The following is a 23,170-nucleotide window of genomic DNA, read 5'->3' as shown; positions in this document are numbered from 1 at the left end:
GTGGTGTGTGTGTGTGTGTGTGTGTTTGTGTGTGAGTTATAATTTTTGAATGGTCTCTCTCTCTCTCTCTCTCCTTTTCGCTCTCTCTCACTCTCGTATTCGTTATGTAAAGGGGGCGGTCGGGTAGCCCAGTGGTTAAAGCGTTCGCTCGTCACGCCGAAGACCCGGGTTCGATTCCCGACATGAGTACGATGTGTGAAACCCATTTCTGGTGTCCCCCGCCGTGATATTGCTGGAATATTGCTAAAAGCGGGGTAAAAAAACATACTCACTCACTCACTCACGTTTTGTAAAGGCAGTTTAATACAATAACTTCCATTACATCAGCAGTGACATAGTATCTCCTGCCTCCCGTTTGTCTTGTGTGTCATGTCAGATGGTGGAGGAGGTAGCTTCACTGGTTTCTCGGCACTAACCCCGGTACTGTGATACTAGCTGAGGTTGTCATCGATCCGGGTTTGAACTGGTCTTCAGCAATCCATACTTGTCGTTAGAGGCGAATAACGGGATCGGGTGGTCAGGCTCGCTGACTTTCTCAATGCATGTCATCGTACCCGAATTGCCTTAGATCGATGCTCATGATATCAGTCATTGGATTGTATGGTCCAGACTCGAATATTTACATAGAGCTGGGATATTGCTGAGTGTGGCTTTAAACAACAAACAAAAATAACGTTATAATGCAAATATTTGTATTTAGAGCATCTGCCCGAAATTGTTACTATATTGCTGATTCTTGTCTGTGTCAGTGGTTATCTTCATTTATCTAAGTGGTCTTAAATACAAACAGTTAAATTGTGTCGAACTTTGATGTATCGAACTTACAGTTGTCACGAAGTAAAAGCGAGGTTCCTGCGTATTCCTTCTTTCTTCATCAGTTTTCGGTTGTGTCTAACCTTGGATAACTCGAAGTATTTACGTAGGGCTCTTCAACTACGACACAAGGGTGTTTGACTATACAATAACCCTATCACCCAATATCTTTGCACAACATTTCCGGGTTCCAACCTCGCGATTCTTGTGTACCTTTCACAAAGTCTCGTTGTCCCCGTCATGGTGTAATGCAATATTTATCAAAGATCGTAATAAAAATAAAAATAATAATGAATAATTTTGCATACATTTATTTGTCGGATGATCCTCATGATGAAAACGAGACATTCAACAGGTTTCTAAAACGAGCCAAGGATGTGGGACATAATCTCCATGTCAGTGTTGATTTTGTTGATGGTTCTGTACTGCTGGGCCGTACAGATATGAGTGTCAAACAAGTGCCAAATCCAATCGGCCAAGACTCGTTTTTAGGGAGACGCTTTCTGAACGACCACTACATCGAGGTTATGTGCAGTGTGCAGCAACCCTGCAGAGTCCTTCGCTTGGATGAGTGGGTGAGTGAGTGAGTATGTTTTACGCCGCTTTTAGCAATATTCCAGCGATATCACGGCGGGGGACACCAGAAATGGGCTTCACACATTGTACCCATGTCGGGAATCGAACCCGGGTCTTCGGCGTGATGAGCGAACGCTTTAACCACTAGCTACCCGACCGCCCCTCGCTTGGATGAAGTCAGCTGGCCGGAAAAGGGAAACAGAAGTCTTTCTGTTTGCTGTTCAGGACCAGTCACTTCCCACTCGAAACCGTCAATGTGTGATTTTGCATCAAAAATGTAAATATGAAATGTAGATTATGCAATGCATTTAATGAGACTACCCAACACATTGTCAGTGGATGCCCAGCTTTGGCACAAACACAGTATCTAAAGCGACATGATGGAGTGGTTCGATCCTTTTATTACCGTCTTCGCAATGCTTGTGGGTTAGCGTAGAGGTCGATCCATGGTATGACCCAGAATATGTAGAGGGCGTCATGGAAAATAATAAATACAAAATTCTTCGGAATAGGCCCGTATACAGCCTCGGACGTATCCAGGCCAACAAACCTGATCTTGTCGTTTTTGATAAACCCAATCCAATCATTTATATTATTGAATTTTCTGTCCCCTTTGACACCAATGTGATTGACAAGATTGAGGAAAAAACATGGCAAATATGCGGATCTCGCTTTCGAAATGCATCACGCTTGCATCCAAAGTACCAAGTTGTCCGACTCCCCATTGTTCTCGGTGCCTTAGGTTTGGTACCTCCCAATCTGTTGACTGACATTGGGAGAGTACCCGGGTTTGCTACCAGGATCTGGGTAATGCAGAAGGCTGCAGTGTTGGGGAGTCTTCACATTCTCCGAAAAGTTCTGTGTGAGTTTGACTAGGCAGCGCTTACTGGGAGAAGTCCCATTCGCTGTCTGGGCTGCGTGTGGAGGGGGCTGATGATGGGCCTAATCAGCCTGCCTGTGCCAGGATCACTCAAACCCTCTTTGCTGCATTTTTTATTTTAACCCGGACATAATAATGTGCTAATGAGCCACATCTACAACCTAAAGCATGCTCAAAACGCTATGTTATTACCCCGGTCAATGGATCGGTGTGCACTCTATATTCATTCTAAGCTCCCTCATTATTAATTAGGAAACTTTATCACATTCGTAAACATACAATGTCATTATGATATATGTTTATTCAACACACATGTAATCATTGTAAACATTCGTTTGTTTCACATTGACTATGATCACACAAATAATAGGAACAAATGATGAAAACAATACTCTGATCGTCGCTGATTTTCTCACTGTGTGTTCTTCTGTGCTGTGCAAGCTCACTTCTCAAATGGATAGAAGGGGTGATCTTTCCATCTGGAACATAACAATGACGACACAGTTGTGAGTGAGTTGGGTTTTACGCCGCTTTTAACAGTATTCCAGTTATATCACGGCGTGTCAGCTTAATGTGTTAGGAAAGCCCGAAGTGATGCAGGTCACAAACGTTTACCACTTCGGTGAAACCCAAGAGCACGGGTATGGTGCTAACAAACCTAGAAACATAATCGGGGCGAACCGGGATTCGAACCCACAATTATAGGTTTCTGGCGTGCCCAAGGGACGCAACTCTGCACAGCGAATCGCGGCGCCTTAGACGACTGGGCCATCCGTGCCCCCTGATAGTACGAAAGCTTATTCTCTATGATCTATCATTAGCCCGTGTGGGCCTATTGGAGTAATGTATACGGCATTCGTATCCTATCTTTGAGAACATGCTACTGGGTCGTACGTCACTGCTATGAGGGGACACGGGTCGCTGAGGACATCCCATTACGGGTCACGTCAGAACGACCTTTCATCCGACCAATCAAAGCGTCGCTTACCAGATCATGAAAGTGACAGTCGGAATGTGTTTTCTAATAAATGCAACCTCGAAAACATTAACACGGGATATTCCGAACGACAGTTACTGCCCGTACGACTGATTCCGTCGCAATTATCGTCTATCTCTCGCTTCCATGGGATAAACATTTGAACGGAAGAGGTTTTGCACGGTACAATCTCAACCATACATTAGACATTCCGGAATGTTCGTTTGTTCAGTTTTCAAAATTTTAATCGAGACCTGTGTCAACATATTTTTCAAGCGTAGTCTCCAATGGAAGTCGCCAGGTTGAAACGAGTGCCTATAGCTCGAGAAAGCTGCTTTCTAATTGGCTGATGTCGAGTTCTTGTTAGTCTAAAACCTGCATCACTTTGGGCTTTCATCTCACTCAGTCACTCACTCACTCACTCACTCAGATACGTGAGTGAAAATCTTACTTTAGGAACTGTTCATGGTTGACTCTGTAGCCTTTGTCGAGAGCTAGCATTGCCTTCATATCATCCGCACTTAGCTCAAAGTCAAATATCTGAAACAAGCAGAAATGCTACTTTAAAACAACATACAAAATACGTTTTACATGCAATTTTAAATATATTGAGTAAAGCGTTTCTCTAGATTCACATTGAACCTGTTTTTCATTCAATATCCGAAACCATTAGTCTGCCCTTTGTTTTCTCTTTAGATCACCACTTTCCCGTCAATCGAACTAACCCCATGTAAGTAATAGTAACAGACACTCACATCCATGTTCTGGGCCAGACGAGATGGATTCGTACTCTTGGGAACGAGAGCAATGCCTCTCTGTATGCCCCACCTGAGGATCACCTGATACACGAGAACACTCGGGGTCAGCAGCAAATCACAAATAACAAAATGTATCAGTTGAAACATCGCAATCAGTAGTGCATCGTAAATAACAGCTTCTATCACGAAAAATAGAAGGATGAGCCGTAAATAGTTGAATACAACATACATGAGGGGAAATGTTGGATTTAGTAGCACGCAGCTGATAACATCTGTCAGCAGTACATATACTGAGGGGCAAAAGATAGTATACCGAGGTTTTTTTATGTAATTGAAAATTGAAAGAACTGTTGTTAACAACAACCACATAATCCATACCATGTTAGAAATATTGTAAAATTGTACCGAATTGTTTTTTTATTATTCAATTCAAAGATATGATGTTAAAGATACCCATCAGCAATAGTGTATTATGTGAATACAGTCAACTACGTTTATAACGATCACGCTTATAACGAACAGGCGGATATAACGAACTGGTTTCAGGTCCCTGCCATTTGCAGTATATATGCTTATAACGAACTACGGTTATAACGAACTAAAATGTGTGGTCACTTTCAGCTCGCTATAACCGGAGTATACTTATTTATTTTGGAATTTTAAATGTTTTTAAATCAAATGATATTGAAAAAGGCCAATTTAGAAGTATTCTTTGAGTGCTGACAAAGAGCCAGTTCAGCTCATTTTGTAAATATAATATCGCTAACTTAAGATATTTTCAACTGAAAATCAAGCATATGATAAAACCAACTGGGAGGTACACATGTAGTTTCTTTTGCCCCTCAGTATAGTTGCATCTACCAGGAGCAGTATAGACTCACATCCAGTCTCTGGAATGAACATATTTTACAGAAAAAAACAGTTGTTAAATTCTAGTAATAAAATGTAATAAAAAGGTGCCATTCATTTTCAGATATCATTTTCAGACACTGATACTGCAGTCATCTAGACTTACCAACTATTATAGACTTGCATGGGCTGTATTGGATTTATTTGTTTCAGCGTCTGTATGCCAGACTAGGAGCAGCAGTACATCGTATATAACAACATCTGTCAGGGGAAACGTTAGTGATCATCGTTGATAAGACAGTTGCAGGCTGTGGTTCATGAATAAATTCGGACGCAGTGAACTGTGCGGCACTCAACCCGTTATGTAACAAACACCAATGTCAGCCTGACCCGTTCAACAATGTGGTCAACTGCAGGGATCACGATTCAGAAGAGTATTCAAACTAGAAGGGGAAGCTGTGCGTGTCAATTACAATGACAAGGGGTATTATCGTTCGACCAAATGTTAATCCTGTGATATAACGGTCAAGTATTATAACAGCCGTCCGACCAGGAAGGAACATGCTTGACCACTGGCCCGTGATGGCAAATAGCCACGTGTCCCGGAGTCTCATGACCGTGGTGCATGCCAGCTCCGTTATACAGGGCTGATTATGGAACACTGTTAGGGACATTCTCGCGATTTCGACCTTTGGAAACGATTTGAATATGTCAAAAGTGCGAGAATGAAAGATTTTGGCCAAATCTCGCGTTCCGGCGATCTTGCATTCTCGCACTTTAGGCATATATAGCTCGTCTCGCGAGAATGTCCCTCGCAGTATTCCATAGCTGATAGATTCACGTCATGAATATTTAAAGGGGCACTCACGGTGTAAAAAGATGAACCAGTCTTGTGTCAGCCGTCGGAGCATTCAGAGCGACTGGAATTTTCAAATGTGTTCTAATATTTCAGCATCTACTTATGCTTTCTTACCATTCTTTGTCACTGATGTAGATCAATGAATCACAGTTCCAGATAAATGTATGTGTATTCAAAATTCGACTAATCTAATGAGACATTCTGACGTAAATACTAGATCAGTATACCTGAGCTGGAGATTTGCCGTATTTCTTCCCGAGTTCGATAATGGTCGGGTGTTCCAGGAACTTTGGTGCATCCTTGGGTATGCTGAAATACAGCAAGGTCAATGGCATCATGACTCCTCAATGTAGAATAGACGAAGGACAACTCATCCTGTCTGTCTGAAATCGGCATTTATTAACTGTTTTGTGGCAGTATATATTGTAAATTTATTAAGGATGATTGTTTTTGGCAGCTAATTGAAGCGCTCGTAGGGGGCACGGGTGGCCCAGTCGTCTGAGGCGCCGCGATTCGCTGTGCAGAGTCGCGTCCCTTGGGCACGCCAGAAACCTGACTGTGGTTTCGAATCCCGGTTCGCCTCGATTATGTTTCTAGGTTTGTCGTGCCCCGTGCTCGTGGGTTTCACCAAAGTGGTACTTCGAGCTTTGCTCCCACATTAAGATGACATGCCGCGATTTAACTGGAATACTGTTAAAAGCGACGTTAAACCCAACTCACCCAATGAAGCGCTCGTAAAACAGATGGTACCCTTTAAGTCATCTTCCCGGGACAAGGGAGTTAACTTACTGTAAAAGTCCAGTTTCCACCCTTGCCGAACTAGGCTGGAATTATGGAGTTATATTTTGGCTGGACTAACGAGTCTATGCTTAGTCCTATCAAATTCGCGTTACGAAATCGACATCCGGTTCGTAAACTTCCGTGCAGATTTCGGTCGATTGCAGGATTTGTAATGCATGTGTACCACGGCGTCAACAGATATTTCGAAAATCTATTCATGTTTCAAGGTGCTCACGTGAGTTGATGCACTTCGCGAAGTAAGACCCGTTTTATTAAAGTATAAATCTTGATTATCGATAAGATCGTCTTGACTAGGCGCCGCCATTTTGTTTGTAGCAAATCAAGTGATATGAGAGGTGGATTCTGATTGGTCGATAGGAGGGTCATAGAAGAGACATAACTCGCAATAGCCACCTGTGGCGGTACGATCGAGGCTGGAAATTCCAGCCTAGTTCGGCAAGGATGGAAACTGGACTTTTACAGTCAGTTAACTCCCTTGGCTCGGGAAGATGTTTTAAGCGTGAAACGAGCGGTACTGGATTCCTTCTCCGACCTGACTTTTGTCTTACCAACTTGCCAAGTGTGACGGGATAAGTAAAAGTGTTTCTGAAGTTCGCCAGTATTTTGTAATACTGCCATATGAGAACATAACGCAACTTACTACACCTGTCCCGGTGCCCCGAACGGACCATAGCCAGTCGTTGAGATGCCGTTCTTCAGGGAGAACTGCACAAGTTCGTCCTGGGCAAGATACGGAGTTATCTCCACCTGAAACCAAACATTTGTCAACACTACGTCAAGTCTTTGATTAGAGTGATTGAGTCGGGTTTTAACGCCGATTTGAACATCATTCTAGTTTTATCACGGTGTATCAGCTTCATGTGGGACGAAAGCCCTAAGTGATGCAGGTATTAGACGTTTACCACTTTGGTGAAACCCACAAGCACGGGTATGGTGCTGACAAACCTAGAAATATAATAACAATCTGTGGTGTCATATTCATAATATTTACCTGGTTATTCGCAGGCTTGTACTTGAGGCCGTCCATTTTAAGAATCCTTTCCAGCTGCTGTTGGTTGAAGTTGGAGACGCCGATAGACTTGACGAGGCCCTTGTCCACCAGCTTCTCCATGGCCTGGAGTGGAGGAGAGTGATGTTAGCCAGTTGATGCAAGGGATTCTTTGAAAATATCTCCACAATACTAATGCAAACATGGGATCGTATTGTTAGCCATACACAACAAGTTAACAGGTTAAAAAAAAAGTAAATAAAGAAAAAGAAAAAAAGTTATTTTGGTTGGTAAGAGACGTAAGGTAAGGCATTTATCTAGGATTACAAACTAAGTGCTCTTGAACACACAATGTCATTTAGAAAGTGGTCAAATGTAACACATGTTATATTTGGGATAACACTTTCTTAGTAAAGAACAGATTCTCGTACTTCTTGGGTTTGAGTCCCGTCCGCGATTCTTAGTTCATGACCATATGCCGCTGAATCTATGAATGTACTTTGAACATTTTATGGAAGGGTAATATGTTTTAGTAAGTATGTCGTAAGTTTTGTCGTAATTTAAACTGTTACGACGGGTCTTGTCATGTAGGATTTGATCCCTGTCTTTACATTGGGAAAAAGCGCTTTTAGTAATGACTTTGATACAGTCTTCTTGTTTTCTTATTGCTGGTGGTGGGGTATCCTTGTGGTTAATGCGTTCTCTCGTCACGAAGGCCCGTGTTCGATTCCCAACATGTACAATGTATTTTTCAGTTCCCCCGTATGATATAGCATTAATATTGCTGAAACACGGCGGAAAACCATACTCACTCACTTCATTTGCATTCTTCCATGTAGAAACATGGCAGCAGCAATGATATTCATGTTAAGGGCCGTGCTTCTTCTTCTGATAGATGTAATGTGTTGTGGCCCCAAACCGTGTTTGTCTTCTCGCCCGCCAATAATACGTGCTCAAGTGCCTTAAATAACGGTAATGTAAAAACCCTAATTATCTGCGAAACATCTTCAAGTACACTTACAATGTGCACTGTACACAGGTGAGATTTGAGAGTAGCATCCTTTTTATACATGATAACAAAAACCTCGACGAAGCCCATTTCGAGGATTCTTTCTTTTGTACTTTTAATGATATTATTTTGCAATATGTTTGGCTCAGGGCGTAACTTTGCAAGAGACGGAATATTTTTGAAATGATTTCCACATTTCACTCTTCCTCGTGTTTCCGCGCGTATCCGCTTACCAAGTTTGTAATTATCGCCTAACGGTTTAGTTTTTTCCCCCATAGTAGTGAGGTGAGGTGAAATTGGGTTTAACGTCGCGTCCAAGATTATTGCACTTATATAGCGACGTGCATGTACGTGTGTGTGTGTGTGTGTGGCTGCTTGTACTAGTCCGGACTGATGCCGATTTATAGTGCTAGCTCACTGAGATACCATGCCGCAGTTTAACATGGATACCCCACTCAGACACAGTATACTGACTCCGGGCCGACCAGTCCTTGTTTTAGCCCCTTAATGTCGAGCGCCAGACAGGGTAACAACAAGTACCATCTTTTAACGTCTTTTGGTATGACGCGGCCGGGGATCGAACCCCGGACCTTCCGCTCTCCGGGCGGACGCTCTACCACAAGACCACGGAGGCGGCCCATAGTAGTTGGGTGCTACTGTACCTACCCTCCACGTGTCCAAGTAGTCCGTCAGGGTCGACTGGGTACGCTCCTTGTCCTGGGGAAACAATCATATGTAGACACAGTTGGTTGGTTGGGTTGGTTGGTTTGTTGTTTAACGCTGCACTCAGCAATATTCCAGCTATATGACGGCGGTCTGTAAATAATCGAGTCTGGACCAGACAATCCAGTGATTAATATCATGAGCATCGATCCACGTAATTGGAATCGTTGACATGCATCAACCAAGTCAGCGAGCCTGACCACCCGATCCCGTTAGTCGCCTTTTACGACAAGCATAGTCACCTTTTACGGCAAGCATGGGTTGCTGAAGACCTATTCTACCCCGGATCTTCACGGGCCTGTTGACACAGACACGTCCAGATGATGCGGTTTAAAGAAAAGACGAATCCCGTTACGACAATATATATATCAACCAAGTATATCATTATATCTATTCTTTACAGCATTTCCCAATGTAAATGTTTTTCTCCAATTTTAAAAGAGGTTAATGATGCTGATGACGCGTTCTAGGCTACAGCACAAAAGGTATTTTACGGGCGCTTCATTCGCCACGTCCCTCGCGCATTAACATATTACTTCTTTGAGAGGCATTTAGAAGTTGGAGTCTGTTTGTTGTTTAACGCCGCACTCAGTAATATTCCAGCTATATGACGGCTGTCTGTAAATCATCGAGTCTTGACCACCCAATCCAGTCATTGACATTATGAGCATCGAGCCACGTAATTGGGATACGATGACATGTATCAACCAAGTCAGCGAGCCTGACCACCCGATCCCGTTAGTACCCTCTTACGACAAGCATAGTCGCCTTTTACAGCAAGCAGGGTTTGCTGAACACCTATTCTACCTCGGATCTTCACGGGTTAGAAGTTGGAGTTCTAAGTAAGGATAAGATATATGTATGGACAACTTCTTTCATACAATTAAGAGCGACGTTTCGGTGTAGGTTCTAACATCGGTATCAATCAAGTGAGACACTTGCTTCATGATGGCGTCAGAACCTACACCAAAATGTCGCTCCTAATTGTAATAAAGAAATTGTTCATCCATATATCTTATCCTTACTTAATTAACATGTCAGACCATGTCACCCCGTATTTCTTTTAATGAGAAGTGTTCAAAACTTCGTATGGATGTAAAACAATACTCTTTCGTGCAAGGAGATCCCAGTCTCAGTGCTCTTGAAAACATCAATGTTCAATCACCAAAAAGTGATATATAGATGCATATAGAGACACTATTCCACAACTTAAAAAAACCGTATTACACTGCCCGGCAAAACTAAATATACACCATTGTTTGATGGTGACTATAAAGAAAATGTAATGGTTATCCGATGGTGATGTATTTGATGCGGGTATAGATGTGTTTTGGACCTTATGTTTGCAGTGTTTGCAATTTTGTTTGTTAAAATCCAATTTTCCAGTGTCACTTTCTTTTCACCGGCAGTTTACATTTAATAAAAAATACCGCCCCATAATATAACACTGATATATGTAAGGTGAAATGGGGTTTAACGTCGCGTCCAAGATTATTGCACTTATAATGCACTTGCATGCACGTGTGTGTGTGTGTGCGTGTGTGGCTGCTTGTACTAGTCCGGACTGATGCCGATTTATAGTGCTAGCACACTGAGATACCATTCCGCACTTTAACATGAATACCACACTCAGACACAGTATACTGACTCCGAGCCGACCAGTCCTTGTTTTAGCCCCTTAATGCCGAGCGCCAGACAGGGTAACAACAAGTACTATCTTTTGACGTCTTTTGGTATGACGTGGCTGGGGATCGAACCCCGGATCTTCCGCTCTCCGGGCGGACGCTCTACCATTAGACCACGGAGGCGGTCTACTGAGATATGTATGATGACGTCATGTGATCTTTAGTGCAAAGTGGTCTGTTTAGTAAACAAAGTAATAGAGGATATTTCATGCGTCGAGTGAAATTTCATGTTTATCTCATCGAGTGACGGGGAAAAGGAGATATTTTCACGAGTGGAGTAGCCACGGGTGAAAATATCTCCGTTTCCCCCCTCACAAGATGAGAGAAACATTATATTTCTGGAGACACATGGCATATCCTATTTATTATATACTTTTTGTGTAGTTGTCTACCGGGCAATTAAATTATTTCAGTACAAATGTAAAACCTTGCAACGTAAATTCTCCCTACCTAACACACAGGGACGGGTCACCGACCCATGTATTTGCGACTTTAAAGTAGTTTCGAGTTTGCAAATTCATAAAAAATATAAACAAAAGTAACAAAATATATTTAGGGTCGCGAAAATTCTGTATCATACATATAGATATGATTATATACAAAATCAACTGTAACAAAAAGTATTCTTGAAAACTTCGAGACCGCCGTTGGAAGCGAAAGAATACACGCTGGTCAAGTAACAAAAATGGCGCTTTGCGAAACGAACGGTCTCGATTGAAGATAAATTTACAGTTTATAACGGAACATTTTCAAGAAAATAACAAACGCCATGAAGCGATATTAGCTCCAAAAATGACCATCTTTCATTATTTTGCCTTGTCAATGTGGAACTAACGTAAAAAGGAAGTCAACAGTTTGTGAACGGGCCAGACACTTACGATAAAGGGAGACAATTCGAAGGGAGGTCACTCTTGTATGATGATAGTTCCGTCAAAGTGTTATGTTCAATGCAGTGAAATATCAAGTGTTATGTTCACTGCAATGAAAATATCACTTTTCTCCACTACGGAAAACGCACTTAGGTATATAATAAAATCATGTACTGCTGATATAGTTGAGTGCAGCGTTAAACAACAAACAGACTGACTATTCTTTCCTCTCCCTTCTATCACTCTGTTACGCTAGTAGTTCAACGGGAACACCAACACAATGCCCCTAACTAGTCTAAACCACGTCGGTTTTGTAAGCGCCATCACACAAATACATAAAAATGTCTCCGAATTTATAATGAAATAAAACCAATAATTTCATGTCAGACATGGCTGCGTCACTCCTGATTGTTAGAACTCGGGTGGTTAAACAAGGCAGAGAAGTTTTGACTTACAGCGTAGGCCACAGGGAAGTGTATCAGATACAGATCTATGTAATTCATGCCCAGGGCCTCCAGTGACTCTCGACACGCTTGCTCCACCTGCTCTGGTTCATGACGGTGGCCCCAAATCTGCAACGATAACACGTATGCATGGTTATATTCTTTGACGCTGTAGTGCAACGGTATTGTGGTTATGGAACGGTGTGTTATAGACTTTGTATGGAGAGACAAAATAGAACTAGACAGTGGACAGTTTCCCGTTCTTTTGCAGTCTATGAACACTTTAAGGGATTGATATGTGTAACGTTCCTGAGTAGAGGTCTCGAATCTTTAAGGATACCCCTGTGAAACGCAACTGGGTAAATCTTGGATCGTACACCTGTGTATTGGTGCAAACTACCAAAGACGTCCAGAATGGCGTTGCCACAGTGGTCTGTCAAACCCGTGCTCACTCGCAAGGTTTTCAAACCCGGCTTCGTATAATTAATACGCCCGGGGTAGGCAACTTGAATAGTATACTCACTACGTAGAACTTTACATCTACGAATAAATGGAGCCATAAAGTGAAACCTCGTTAGTCCGGACCCCGTTATTCCGGAAACCACGGTGTGAACGATGGAAATATAGACCCAAAGAAATGTCCCTGTACACTCATGAATACTTGAATACGGAATTTTGAAAATCCGAACAATGTCCCCGGTACAGCACCGTCCGCATTAACGAGGTTTCACAGTTTCTACAATGTGTTATGTGGCGAGGTCTTTAAATCAGCTCTGTCTGCAAGACAAACGTGGCTTTATTGGAAACAGCACAATCTCACTACCTTTGTCACAATGAAAAGCTCTTCTCGCTTTACTTTTCCTTCTTTCATCAGTTCTTTAATGGCGACTCCGATTTCCGGTTCCGTGCTATAGATCCACGCCGTGTCAATATGGCGGTATCCAATCTGAATTGCGGCCTTCACGGCGTCACCAACCTCGTTTGGCTGTTGGGGAAAATGGACTGATAAACCACATGCATGTTACATGTTGGAGGCTGAACAGAATTGCGCCCCTTTGTTGGTCCAGGATCTGTTGATTCGAATTTCAGATTGGCCCCTATTATGATATTCGGTCTGTCAGCACCACAACCGAGTTCAAGGGGTTTACCGGAATGTTAAATGAGTGCGACCGTCATCGCTTGAAAAAAAATAAAGCTGACATGCCGTGACAACTAAAATACCACTCAGAGCACCAAGTCACACACGAACATAAATCAATGTTGCACTGACTAATCACTGAAGATTACAGTGCATCTACCAGGAGACCTAGGTGAATATCTATCCGGACACCTACAATGAACATCTACCGGGATGACTATAGCCAACATCTACCCGGAGATCTACAGTCAACATCTACAGTCAACGTCTACCGTCAACATCTACCCGGAGGTCTGCAGTCAACATCTACTCGGATCTCTACAGTCACCATCTACCCGACGGTCTGCAGTCAACATCTACCCGGAGGTCTGCAGTCAACATCTAGCAGGAGGCATACAGTCAACATCTACCCGGAGGTCTAAGTCAACATCTACCCGGAGGTCTGCAGTCAACATCTACCGGGAGGTCTGCAGTCAACATCTACCCGGAGGTCTGCAGTCAACATCTATCAGGAGGCATACAGTCAATACTACCCGGAGGTCAAAGTCAACATCTACCGGGAGGTCTACAGTCAACATCCTCCCTGAGGTTTTCAATCAACATGTACCCGGAGGCATACAGTCAACATCTACCCGGCGGTCTGCAGTCAACATCTACCAGGAGGTCTACATGTACCGGGATGCCTTCAGTCAACGTCAGCGTGTGAGGTCAGGTCTTCCACCATAATTAACTTCATACTAACTGACGCTTTTGAAATTTATCTACACGTGATTCTTTTGAGCAAGTAATATTTGCAAAGAAAATGTACAACTACCAACCCGGAAACTGTTGTAGGTTCCTAGGCCAAGCATTGGCATGTCGTAACCGCTGCTCAGACGTACGGAAGGTACTTTGTCCGCCATCTTGAAACGACTCTCTCAGCACCTTGACAAGAAATCACAAAAGACATTGTAACTAAATTATTTAATGAAAAATAGAACATGTCAGCAATATATCTATTGATGCATGCAGATGTGTAAAGCAATGTAAAGCAGTAAATTGGATTGTGAGCCATCCACACAAAACTCACCGGCTGGGCGGTGCAGAAGCAATGTGTAGTGAGCGAGTGTTAGCCCAGCAGCGTCCACCCGACAAGGTCAGCCGACAAGGTCACCTCGGCAACACCGTCGGGACAAATATCACCACGGTATTATGGAATGTCGTCACAGTGACTTGCATTTCTCTTATCTCACAGCCGTAACATGCGTATCTTGAGGGGAGGTAAGAACATAACAGGAAGGTGGGGGTGGCGGTGAGCGTGTGGGGGATGGGTGATGAATGGAAGGGGAGTGGGGAGCTCCACTTATCCCCACGTGCCGCGCTTATGATCCAAGGTCGAATGAGAGTCATCAAGGTGATATACATCTTGCGTCACACTTGCTGCAATCCTATCTGTGAGTTTGACAAACTGTTGATCTCAAATGTTGGGAACATCTGTACGTTGGCCCATAAGGGACTTGGAGTCTGTTTTTCAATATTTTGATATTTCACTTACTGTTATCGTAACCTTTCGCAAATTAACACGATTTGTCATACAACTGTGTGATAAATCATGTATAAAGAAGATATTGAATCGCTGAAAAGTGAAGCGAAAATGTCAAAAACTAAAATGAAAATGTCAAAAACAAAAGCGAAAATGTCAAAAACTAAAATGAAAATACAGAAAACTATTTCAACTATTTTAGTTTTTGACCTTTTCGTTCTTGTTTTTGACATTTTCATTTTAGTTTTTGACCTTTTCGTTTTTGTTTTTGACATTTTCATTTTAGTTTTTGACATTTTCGCTTAACATTTCAGCGATTCAATAGCTACTTGAAAGTGCATTTTCCATGTTTTCGGTTGTTTTTATACATGATTTATCACATATTTGTATGACAAATTGTGTTAATTTGCAAAAGGTTATGATATAAGTAAGTGAAATACCAAAATATTGAAAAACAGACTCCATGTCCCTTATGGGCCACCGTACATCTGGGCGAACATTTTAGGATTTTCAAACGCGATTTTGAGGTGTGAATGGTGCAGAATGGCGTGGACAAAAGTGACGAGGAAACATTCAACAACGACAACAACAACAACAACAACAACAACAACAACAGCAAATATTTGTCGCGTGAACAGTTATGTAACTATAGTGTTGCCCGAGTGAAGCCGACTTGTGATAGGTACAATGTGTATTGACGGTATAACCAACACCATGCGATGTAGGTCGCTGATGTTTTCATGCATCGATAGGGCGTCCACGTGATCGCATCATCCTATATAGCTGTCTTACCGTTCTTCACTGGATGTGTGTTTGTCACTTTACATACGAAAACACATCAGTCCCCCTGACGCGTTCGGAACAGTCACTTACCTGGCGCAATCCCACAACACACAGACGGGTATTTATCAGGCACTCACCCACCCGTTGACAGGCCGAGGATTGTTATCTTTACTTGTGTCAACACTACATGCACACACATGCAGGAGTTGAGAAATCTGAACGCTTGCTGTTGATAAAATATTTTCCGTATCTCCGAGATCCCTTTCTGACATTCAGGATGACACATCGATTTCTCAGTAATATTAGGTGAGGTGAAGGCGGAAAAGACTTATGCCAAGTCAAGTTTAATGTTCACCTGAATAAACGCGGAAACGTTTCGTACAAGTCAAAATAGAAAATTGCGTCCGCCGTCATTGTTTTCACTATTCGAGAAATGCTTCCGAAACAGGTGTTACCATTGCTGTCACATTTCACCCAAAAGGCCTAACGACACTAAAACTCTTTGGCAAAATAATTACGGCTACCCTAATTTACAAAAACGAAGGGGGGCTCGGGTGGTCCAGTCGTCTAAAGCGCCGCGATTAGCTGTGCAGAGTTGCGTCCCTTGGGCACGCCAGAAACCTATTATTGTGGGTTCGAATCCCGTTTCTCCCCGATTATGTTTCTAGGTTTGTCAGCACCATACCCGTCCTCGTGGGTTTCACCGAAGAGCTAAACGTCTGAGACCTGCTTTAGGCTTTCCTCCCACATTAAGCTGACACGCCGTGACATAACTGTAATACTGTTAAAAGCGGCGTTAAACCCAACTCACTCACTCACTTACTCACGATAAAAACAAAGCAAAACGTTGAGGGTCTAATTATACTTGTTAATATTTCGACTACCACCTCAAAGGTTGGCGAACAAAATCCGAAAACCAACCAAGCAACCTTTGCGGAAGTAATTACCACCATCATCCAGCTTGTGTATGCAGACGCTCGTTGTTTGGATAGTCAATTTTCCTCATTATTTTTCAGTGGTGACGACAGTTTCTTTGTGGTCAGGTAACGTCTATCAGTAGAAGCATTCATAAAATATCCTCCATTGTGAATCGCTGGACTTAGGGACGCAAATGCCACATGGAACCAGTGTGGAAGAGTGGGATATTTGGTGTGGCGCGCTTTGAGGATTACTGTTGTCACACTCCGGTGATTAGTGTCACTGTGAAAGGTCAACCGGAAATGACGTATGTTTTCAGGTGAAGATCATTGCCTGCAACGAAAGGACGGACCCAGAGATGAGGCATTGGTTTAATGGACAAACAAGATATTCTTGTAAATATCTGTTAGAATTCTTTCGGAACCAGGTGTAAATATTTTACATTTCACCGTGAAGTTATTAACAATATTCAAGCGTATAGTTCGCTTCAAAACCAGGAGGGATAATGTAGAAGACTTGGAGGGGAGGGGTGTGTTGCACTCAGAATAATGAAACAATCGGGAAACTACTAACTTTTGTTAGCCGTTGCCTACATCCTCATCTGTTCATGCACACCCTGCACCCTGTCTGTTCATGCACACCCTGCACCCCGTCTGTTTATGTACACCCTGCACCCCGTCTGTTTATTTACACCCTGCACCCCATCTGTTTATGTACACCCTGCACTCCGTCTGTTTATGTACACCCTGCACCCCGTCTGTTTATGTACACCCAGCACCCCGTCTGTTTATTTACACCCTGCACCCCGTCTGTTTATTTACACCCTGCACCCCATCTGTTTATGTACACCCTACACTCCGTCTGTTTATGTACACCCTGCACCCCGTCTGTTTATGTACACCCTGCACCCCGTCGGTTTATGTACACCCTTCACCCCGTCTGTTTATGTACACCCAGCACCCCGTCTGTTTATTTACACCCTGCACCCCATCTGTTTATGTACACCCTGCACTCCGTCTGTTTATATACACCCTGCACCCCGTCTGTTTATATACACCCTGCACCCCGTCTGTTTATATACACCCTGCACCCCGTCTGTTTATATACACCCTGCACCCCGTCTGTTTATGCACACCCTGCACCCCGTCTGTTTATGTACACACCTGCATCCCCGTTTTCTTTTGTACGGATATAAAAAGATGCAACTTTAAATGATAACAACTTCAGGTTTATTGCATGTAGCGACGTTTCAATGTAGAGACTTTCACCGTCATCCAGCGGGACTGACTACAACCAAGTGATGAGAGGTATATATGCATCAGATTAACATGACACCATTTGTAATAGATAACAAGTAGCAAACAGATAATTGGATGAAGCCAGATCTACTATGAGAATAACAAATAGCACGCAGGTAATGAAGCCAGATAAACTTGGATCAACGCGTGGTACATGGACGTTCCGTTGGACAGTTCACAACGAAGAGCATAACGGTAGCTGGACGTTTCGGGTGCCTCCACCGTGTTGGGAATGGATGTCTGTCTAATTTTGTAGACTGTAATTTGGTCACTACAGTTGGTCTAGAATCAATCGTATTGACAACGATCTCTAAGGTAATAATGGACGAACCATGCTGACTTATAAGATTGAACCAAACAACTGGGTCAAGACCAATAGGAAATGGAACGCACTGTGACTCTAAATATATTCTTCAACCTACACACACGAAAGGTCAACTCAGGTTGTGATTATAGTGGATATTATGTTATTGATATAGGCAACATTAACGTTGTTAAAATGCTGTTACAATGGCTCAAGGTCTCCTTTGCTTCCGAACGTCGCTCTGGGGAGATTGCTCCATCATACTCGAACGATTCTTCAACCGTACATTGCAATGTGAAGATCGGTCTGATCTGATTGAATAATCATCATTCATCAAATCAAAACGGTAAAATCATGAAAAATACAAGACGTAATGCCCATTTCATTGGAGCGATTGCTGAATATTCCAGTGGCATTCAAATATTCCATTTCTGATGACAGTGCAATATGCCTTTTACAGTACTGGGATGAAAATAACTCTTGTTTACCATTTACTTTTTTCCCAATGTGTTTTATTCAGTTTCAGGGGCGGCCGGGTAGCCTTGTGGTTAAAGCGTTCGCTCGTCACGCCGAAGTCCCGGGTTCGATTCCCGACATGGGTACTATGTGTGAAGCCCATTTCTGGTGTCCCCCGCTTATTGCTAAAAGCGGCGTAAAACCCGACTCACTCACATTACTGAGGCCTTGACTGTTGTAACCCTGATCAAACAACTTGTTTTTTATGTCTGGTGTCCCCCGCCTTGATATTGCTGGAATATTGGTAAAAGCGGCGTAAAACCAGACTCACTCACTCATTATTCAGTTCAGTTGGTACAATCATAATCATACAGATAGTATGTTCACACTATATATGTCCAGCACCAAACTCTGACATTTGTCGAATGTGATAACAGTGGCATAGTACCAAGGGGGACCCGATTTTTTATACAGTAAACTACGTTTATAACGAACACGCTTATAACGAACTGACCGATATAACGAACTTATTTTTAGTCCCGGCCATTTGAAGTATATATGCTGTATATATGCTTATAACGAACTACGGTTATTACGAACTAGAATTAGTGGTCCCTTTGAGTTCGTTATAACCGTAGCTTACTGTAGTGGATTTCTTAAATATGAAGATATAATTATGAAGGGTTATGTACGGGGATTTAATATATCTGTAAGGTTTTCCATTTTCACGTTGAAGCGATGTATCGTATTGTTTATTTCTTAAATGAAAATATTATTTGTCATATCAGTCAACAAGAAACATCAAGTTTTTAAACACGCACCTGACAGCGTGCTTGCATTGTTGTAGGTCTTAAATATGTGTAACGTCACACAAATTCACGTTGTGTCGTTAAGATACGTAATATGTAACCCACAAGTTTCATCACTATTAGCATTTGGTTTTGGAAAATGAGGACTCTTTAAGAAAATGCCCATCTCTACGCCATATCGATTTTCCATTTTACACGCCTTGAGCAAACCTGAAGTCCCTTAAGCTTATGGTCAGGACGAGCTACACAAAGTTTAAGCTAAGTCCATGGGCAGTTGTGGAGAATAGGTGGAAAACACCATTTACGCGGCCGTTGTCGGTCAACGCAGGATGAAACGACTTCACTTTTGTCCTGAAGTAGACACCGCATAACCTAGTATGCGTTTATCAAAAATATCAGAGAGTGAAGGAAGACGAAGTGTCATTCGCAGAGAGTTGTCCTACAATTCAGAGACAAATGCCACCTTCAACTATGCTGGAAATAGATGAAAGAATATTCCAGGAAGTATCTAATTGTCAAGGAAGTACAAATCCGTCCCAACAAAGACAGGATGCTTCGTTATTAATGACGCATGTTCACAACGTATTGATCAGAGTTTAGAACCTGGTTGACGTTATTCAAACATCCGTTAGACTGGAACCTGTTCATTCGGACCCCGCTACACATAAGCCTGTTTAAACACTTTTAAAGGGTGAGTATACATTTCGCTAAGCCCGTTTCTACTGAGACGGAACTGTGTCAACACCATGGGCACTGGGGACATAGAATGCTCACAAATAGTGCCGCATGACCTGTATTGACCACAGGAAGATCAAACCCTTTCCCTTTGTCCAAACGTCCAATGTTAAGTTCCTGTCGGCACGTGCAGGTCAAGATGTCATTCCGTATGTCCGAAGGAGATTATTGCTCATAAATAAAGCCATTCATCGGATTAGCAAGACGCCGAATTTGATTTGCTTTTCCTTAATTGGTTCTTCATCATTTAGTCTTGTCACAACCGTGTTCCTCCCGTCTCCGGCCATAACAGAATCGGAGGTCAAGGGTGTTTCCAGGGTGATTACGTGTGTCCCTTCCTTCACCACTCTCTATGAGACTTCAACAGTATTGGGTAACAGTTACGCAATAATGATGTCCTTAAAAAGATTCCAGTCGCTACTTGTTCTCAGTTACCAGAGGGAGGTCGATGTACATGTCACAATCTAAGACCGAACAAGTGTCCTCCACATCGGGAAATAAATGACAAACCCCGTTGAGACACTTCCTTGTCAAGAAACCTTTGCCGCTTGATTATCTAAAAGCTTAAACCTATTTCACTAGACGCCCGCAGTGAGTTTCCTGCTCTACCTCTACGTACGTGTGGGCGAGCGGGTGAATGCTGCTTATTTCAGCAGCAGCAGCAGCAGCAGCAGCAACAGAAATGTTAACAAGTTGTTCCTTTACTGTAATTAGTGAACACAAAACAGTTGACGTTGATTTCTATCAAAGGTGAGATGAAATGGGGTTTACTTTCACCTTATAGATTACTGTGCGTGCATAAAGCGACGCGAATGCTCATATGTATGGATGTATGTATTCGTGTGTGTATGTGCAGGTGCTTGTACTAGACTTTTCGGTTTTATAGTGCTCGCCCACGAAGATACTATGCCGCAGTTTAACATGGATACCTCACTCAGACTCCGAGCCGACCACGCCTTGTTTTAATCCTTTAAAGCCGAGCGCCAGGCAGGGTAACAACATGTACCATCCTTTAACGTCATTTGTTATGACGCTGCCGGGGATCGAACCACCCAACTTCCGCTTTCCGGGCAAACACTATATCCACAAGACCACAGATGCGTTGAATATGAAGACAAAACAAGAATAAGGTCGATTTAGCGAGTGCTAGCTTAAGTGAATACGTTAGTAGTGAAGTACGTTTATCATCATTTTAACAGTCGCTTCCGTGAAGATCCGCATGAGAATTGATATTCAGCAGCCAATGCTTGTCGTAAGAGGCGACTAACCGGATCGGTTGATGCATGTCATCGTATCCTAATTGCCTGGATCGACGCTCATGATGTCAATCACTGGATTGTCTGGTCCAGATTCTCGATCATTTATAACCCGTAATACTTGTTATACAGTTGGTTTATTGCTGAGTGCGGCGTTAAAGAAAAAAACCCAAACAAACTGCATCAGTCGCATTGATACCCCACCAATTGTCCCAACATAGGAATGTAACTTGCCCTGCACGTTGGACCTCACCGCAAGGTCTCACGCTTGACCGAACCTAGAGGTTATAATTTCGAATAATACAAGTGAGTGAGTATGGTTTTACGCCGCTTTTAGCAATATTCCAGCAATATCACGGCGGGGGACACCAGAAATGGGCTTCACACATTGTACCCATGTCGGGAATCGTCTTCGGCGTGACGAGCGAACGATTTAACCTCTAGGCTACCCGACCGCCCTCGAATAAAACAAACAAAACCATCACTTTGAAGTTACATACTGTAGAAGTGATTACCCTGCTTTGAACAGTATTTCTCTATACACGACGTGTGGTTCAATATCACCTATATACTCGAATGGCTCAGGTCATAAACATAACTCTGATTAAACCAATGAGCAGGGGTGCCGACAAGGGGATCGTAATTGTGGCCAAATGGGATTCGAACCTATGTCCTCAGCAGATATAAGCACGTCTCTGGTAAGCCACTTGACTTACAGGAGTTTAGAATTTAGCACTACAACTTGCCGTGAAGCTGACGATCTCCGGAACCGGATATGACGAACTGTACATAGTAACTTCCTACGGGCTTCGAACCAGCAGCCCGGTTTGCCAGTCATGATTCTTCGTCTGTCAGCTCTCCATTGTGCCACTCCAGTCGCCATTGTGCCACTTTTGGTATTATTCTGACACGCCGTATATAGTGAGTGAGTGAATTGGGTTTAACGCCGCTTTTAACAGTATTCCAGTTATATCACGGCGTGGCAGCTTAATGCGGGAGGAAAGCCCGAAGTGTTGCAGGTCTTAGACGTTTACCGCTTCGGTGAAACCAACGAGCATGGGTATGGTGCTAACAAACCTAGAAACATAATTGGGGCGAACCGGGATTCGAACCCACACTCATAGGTTTCTGGCGTGCCCAAGGGACGCAACTCTGCACAGCGAATTGCGGCGCCTTAGACGACTGGGCCACCCGTGCCCCCGACACACCGTATATAGAGAAATCTCTTCTATTTAGAAAGGCTTCTATTAATCGTGGTACGACCCCTTTGTGAAACTGAGATAAAACATTACTCGGTGTGTATGGTTCTAGAAAGGCTTCTATTTAATCGTTCTGGTACGACCGCTTTGTGAAACAGGGCTAAAATATTACTCGGTGTGTATGGTTCTAGAAAGGCTTCTATTTAATCGTTCCGGTACGACCGCTTTGTGAAACAGGGCTAAAATATCACTTGGTTTCTGCATGGCTCTAGAAAGGCCCAGGAAAGGCAAGATAGCATGTCGCTTTGCGGAATGTCATTTCACATCGTCGCTATCAAACATCATCTATCTCTTTAAGGGTTCTACTTCCGAATCAAACCATATCCACCCACGACAACACGTCTTCGGCTACGTCATTTAGCGCTTACAAAGAAGCGATGTATGGTGTTATTATGGGACCGTTAAGTACGAATCACTATTCAGACAGAATAAATCTGGTGGACACTTATATTTTGCAAGGAGG

At 42.9% G+C, this 23,170-nt stretch overlaps 1 protein-coding gene across 3 annotated transcripts; it reads right to left on the bottom strand.

Moving 5' to 3' along the window:
• Positions 1–2,550: 2,550 nt before the first annotated feature.
• LOC124138137 (aldo-keto reductase family 1 member B1-like) lies at positions 2,551–15,860 on the bottom strand. Of its 3 annotated transcripts, none has more exons than XM_046504671.2 (11): positions 15,763–15,860; positions 14,186–14,291; positions 13,053–13,214; positions 12,242–12,358; positions 9,176–9,226; positions 7,504–7,626; positions 7,153–7,259; positions 5,939–6,020; positions 4,001–4,084; positions 3,697–3,785; positions 2,551–2,748 (listed from the first exon to the last, which is right to left on the bottom strand). In XM_046504671.2, exons 2-11 carry the CDS (start codon positions 14,267–14,269, stop codon positions 2,712–2,714), a joined length of 936 nt encoding a protein of 311 aa, XP_046360627.2. In that variant the 5' UTR covers positions 14,270–14,291; positions 15,763–15,860; the 3' UTR covers positions 2,551–2,711. The 3 variants fall into 3 exon arrangements, with proteins under 3 accessions (XP_046360627.2, XP_046360630.2, XP_046360629.2); XM_046504674.2 differs by having other exon boundaries at positions 15,682–15,769; XM_046504673.2 differs by lacking the exon at positions 15,763–15,860 and adding an exon at positions 14,437–14,585.
• Between the last annotated feature and the right edge of the window lie 7,310 nt (positions 15,861–23,170).

Source organism: Haliotis rufescens, unplaced genomic scaffold (assembly GCF_023055435.1).
Source record: "Haliotis rufescens isolate VD_foot unplaced genomic scaffold, xgHalRufe1.0.p SCAF_12, whole genome shotgun sequence".
In the NCBI taxonomy this organism is placed as follows: domain Eukaryota; kingdom Metazoa; phylum Mollusca; class Gastropoda; order Lepetellida; family Haliotidae; genus Haliotis; species Haliotis rufescens.
This window is presented reverse-complemented; position numbering and strand designations above follow the sequence as displayed.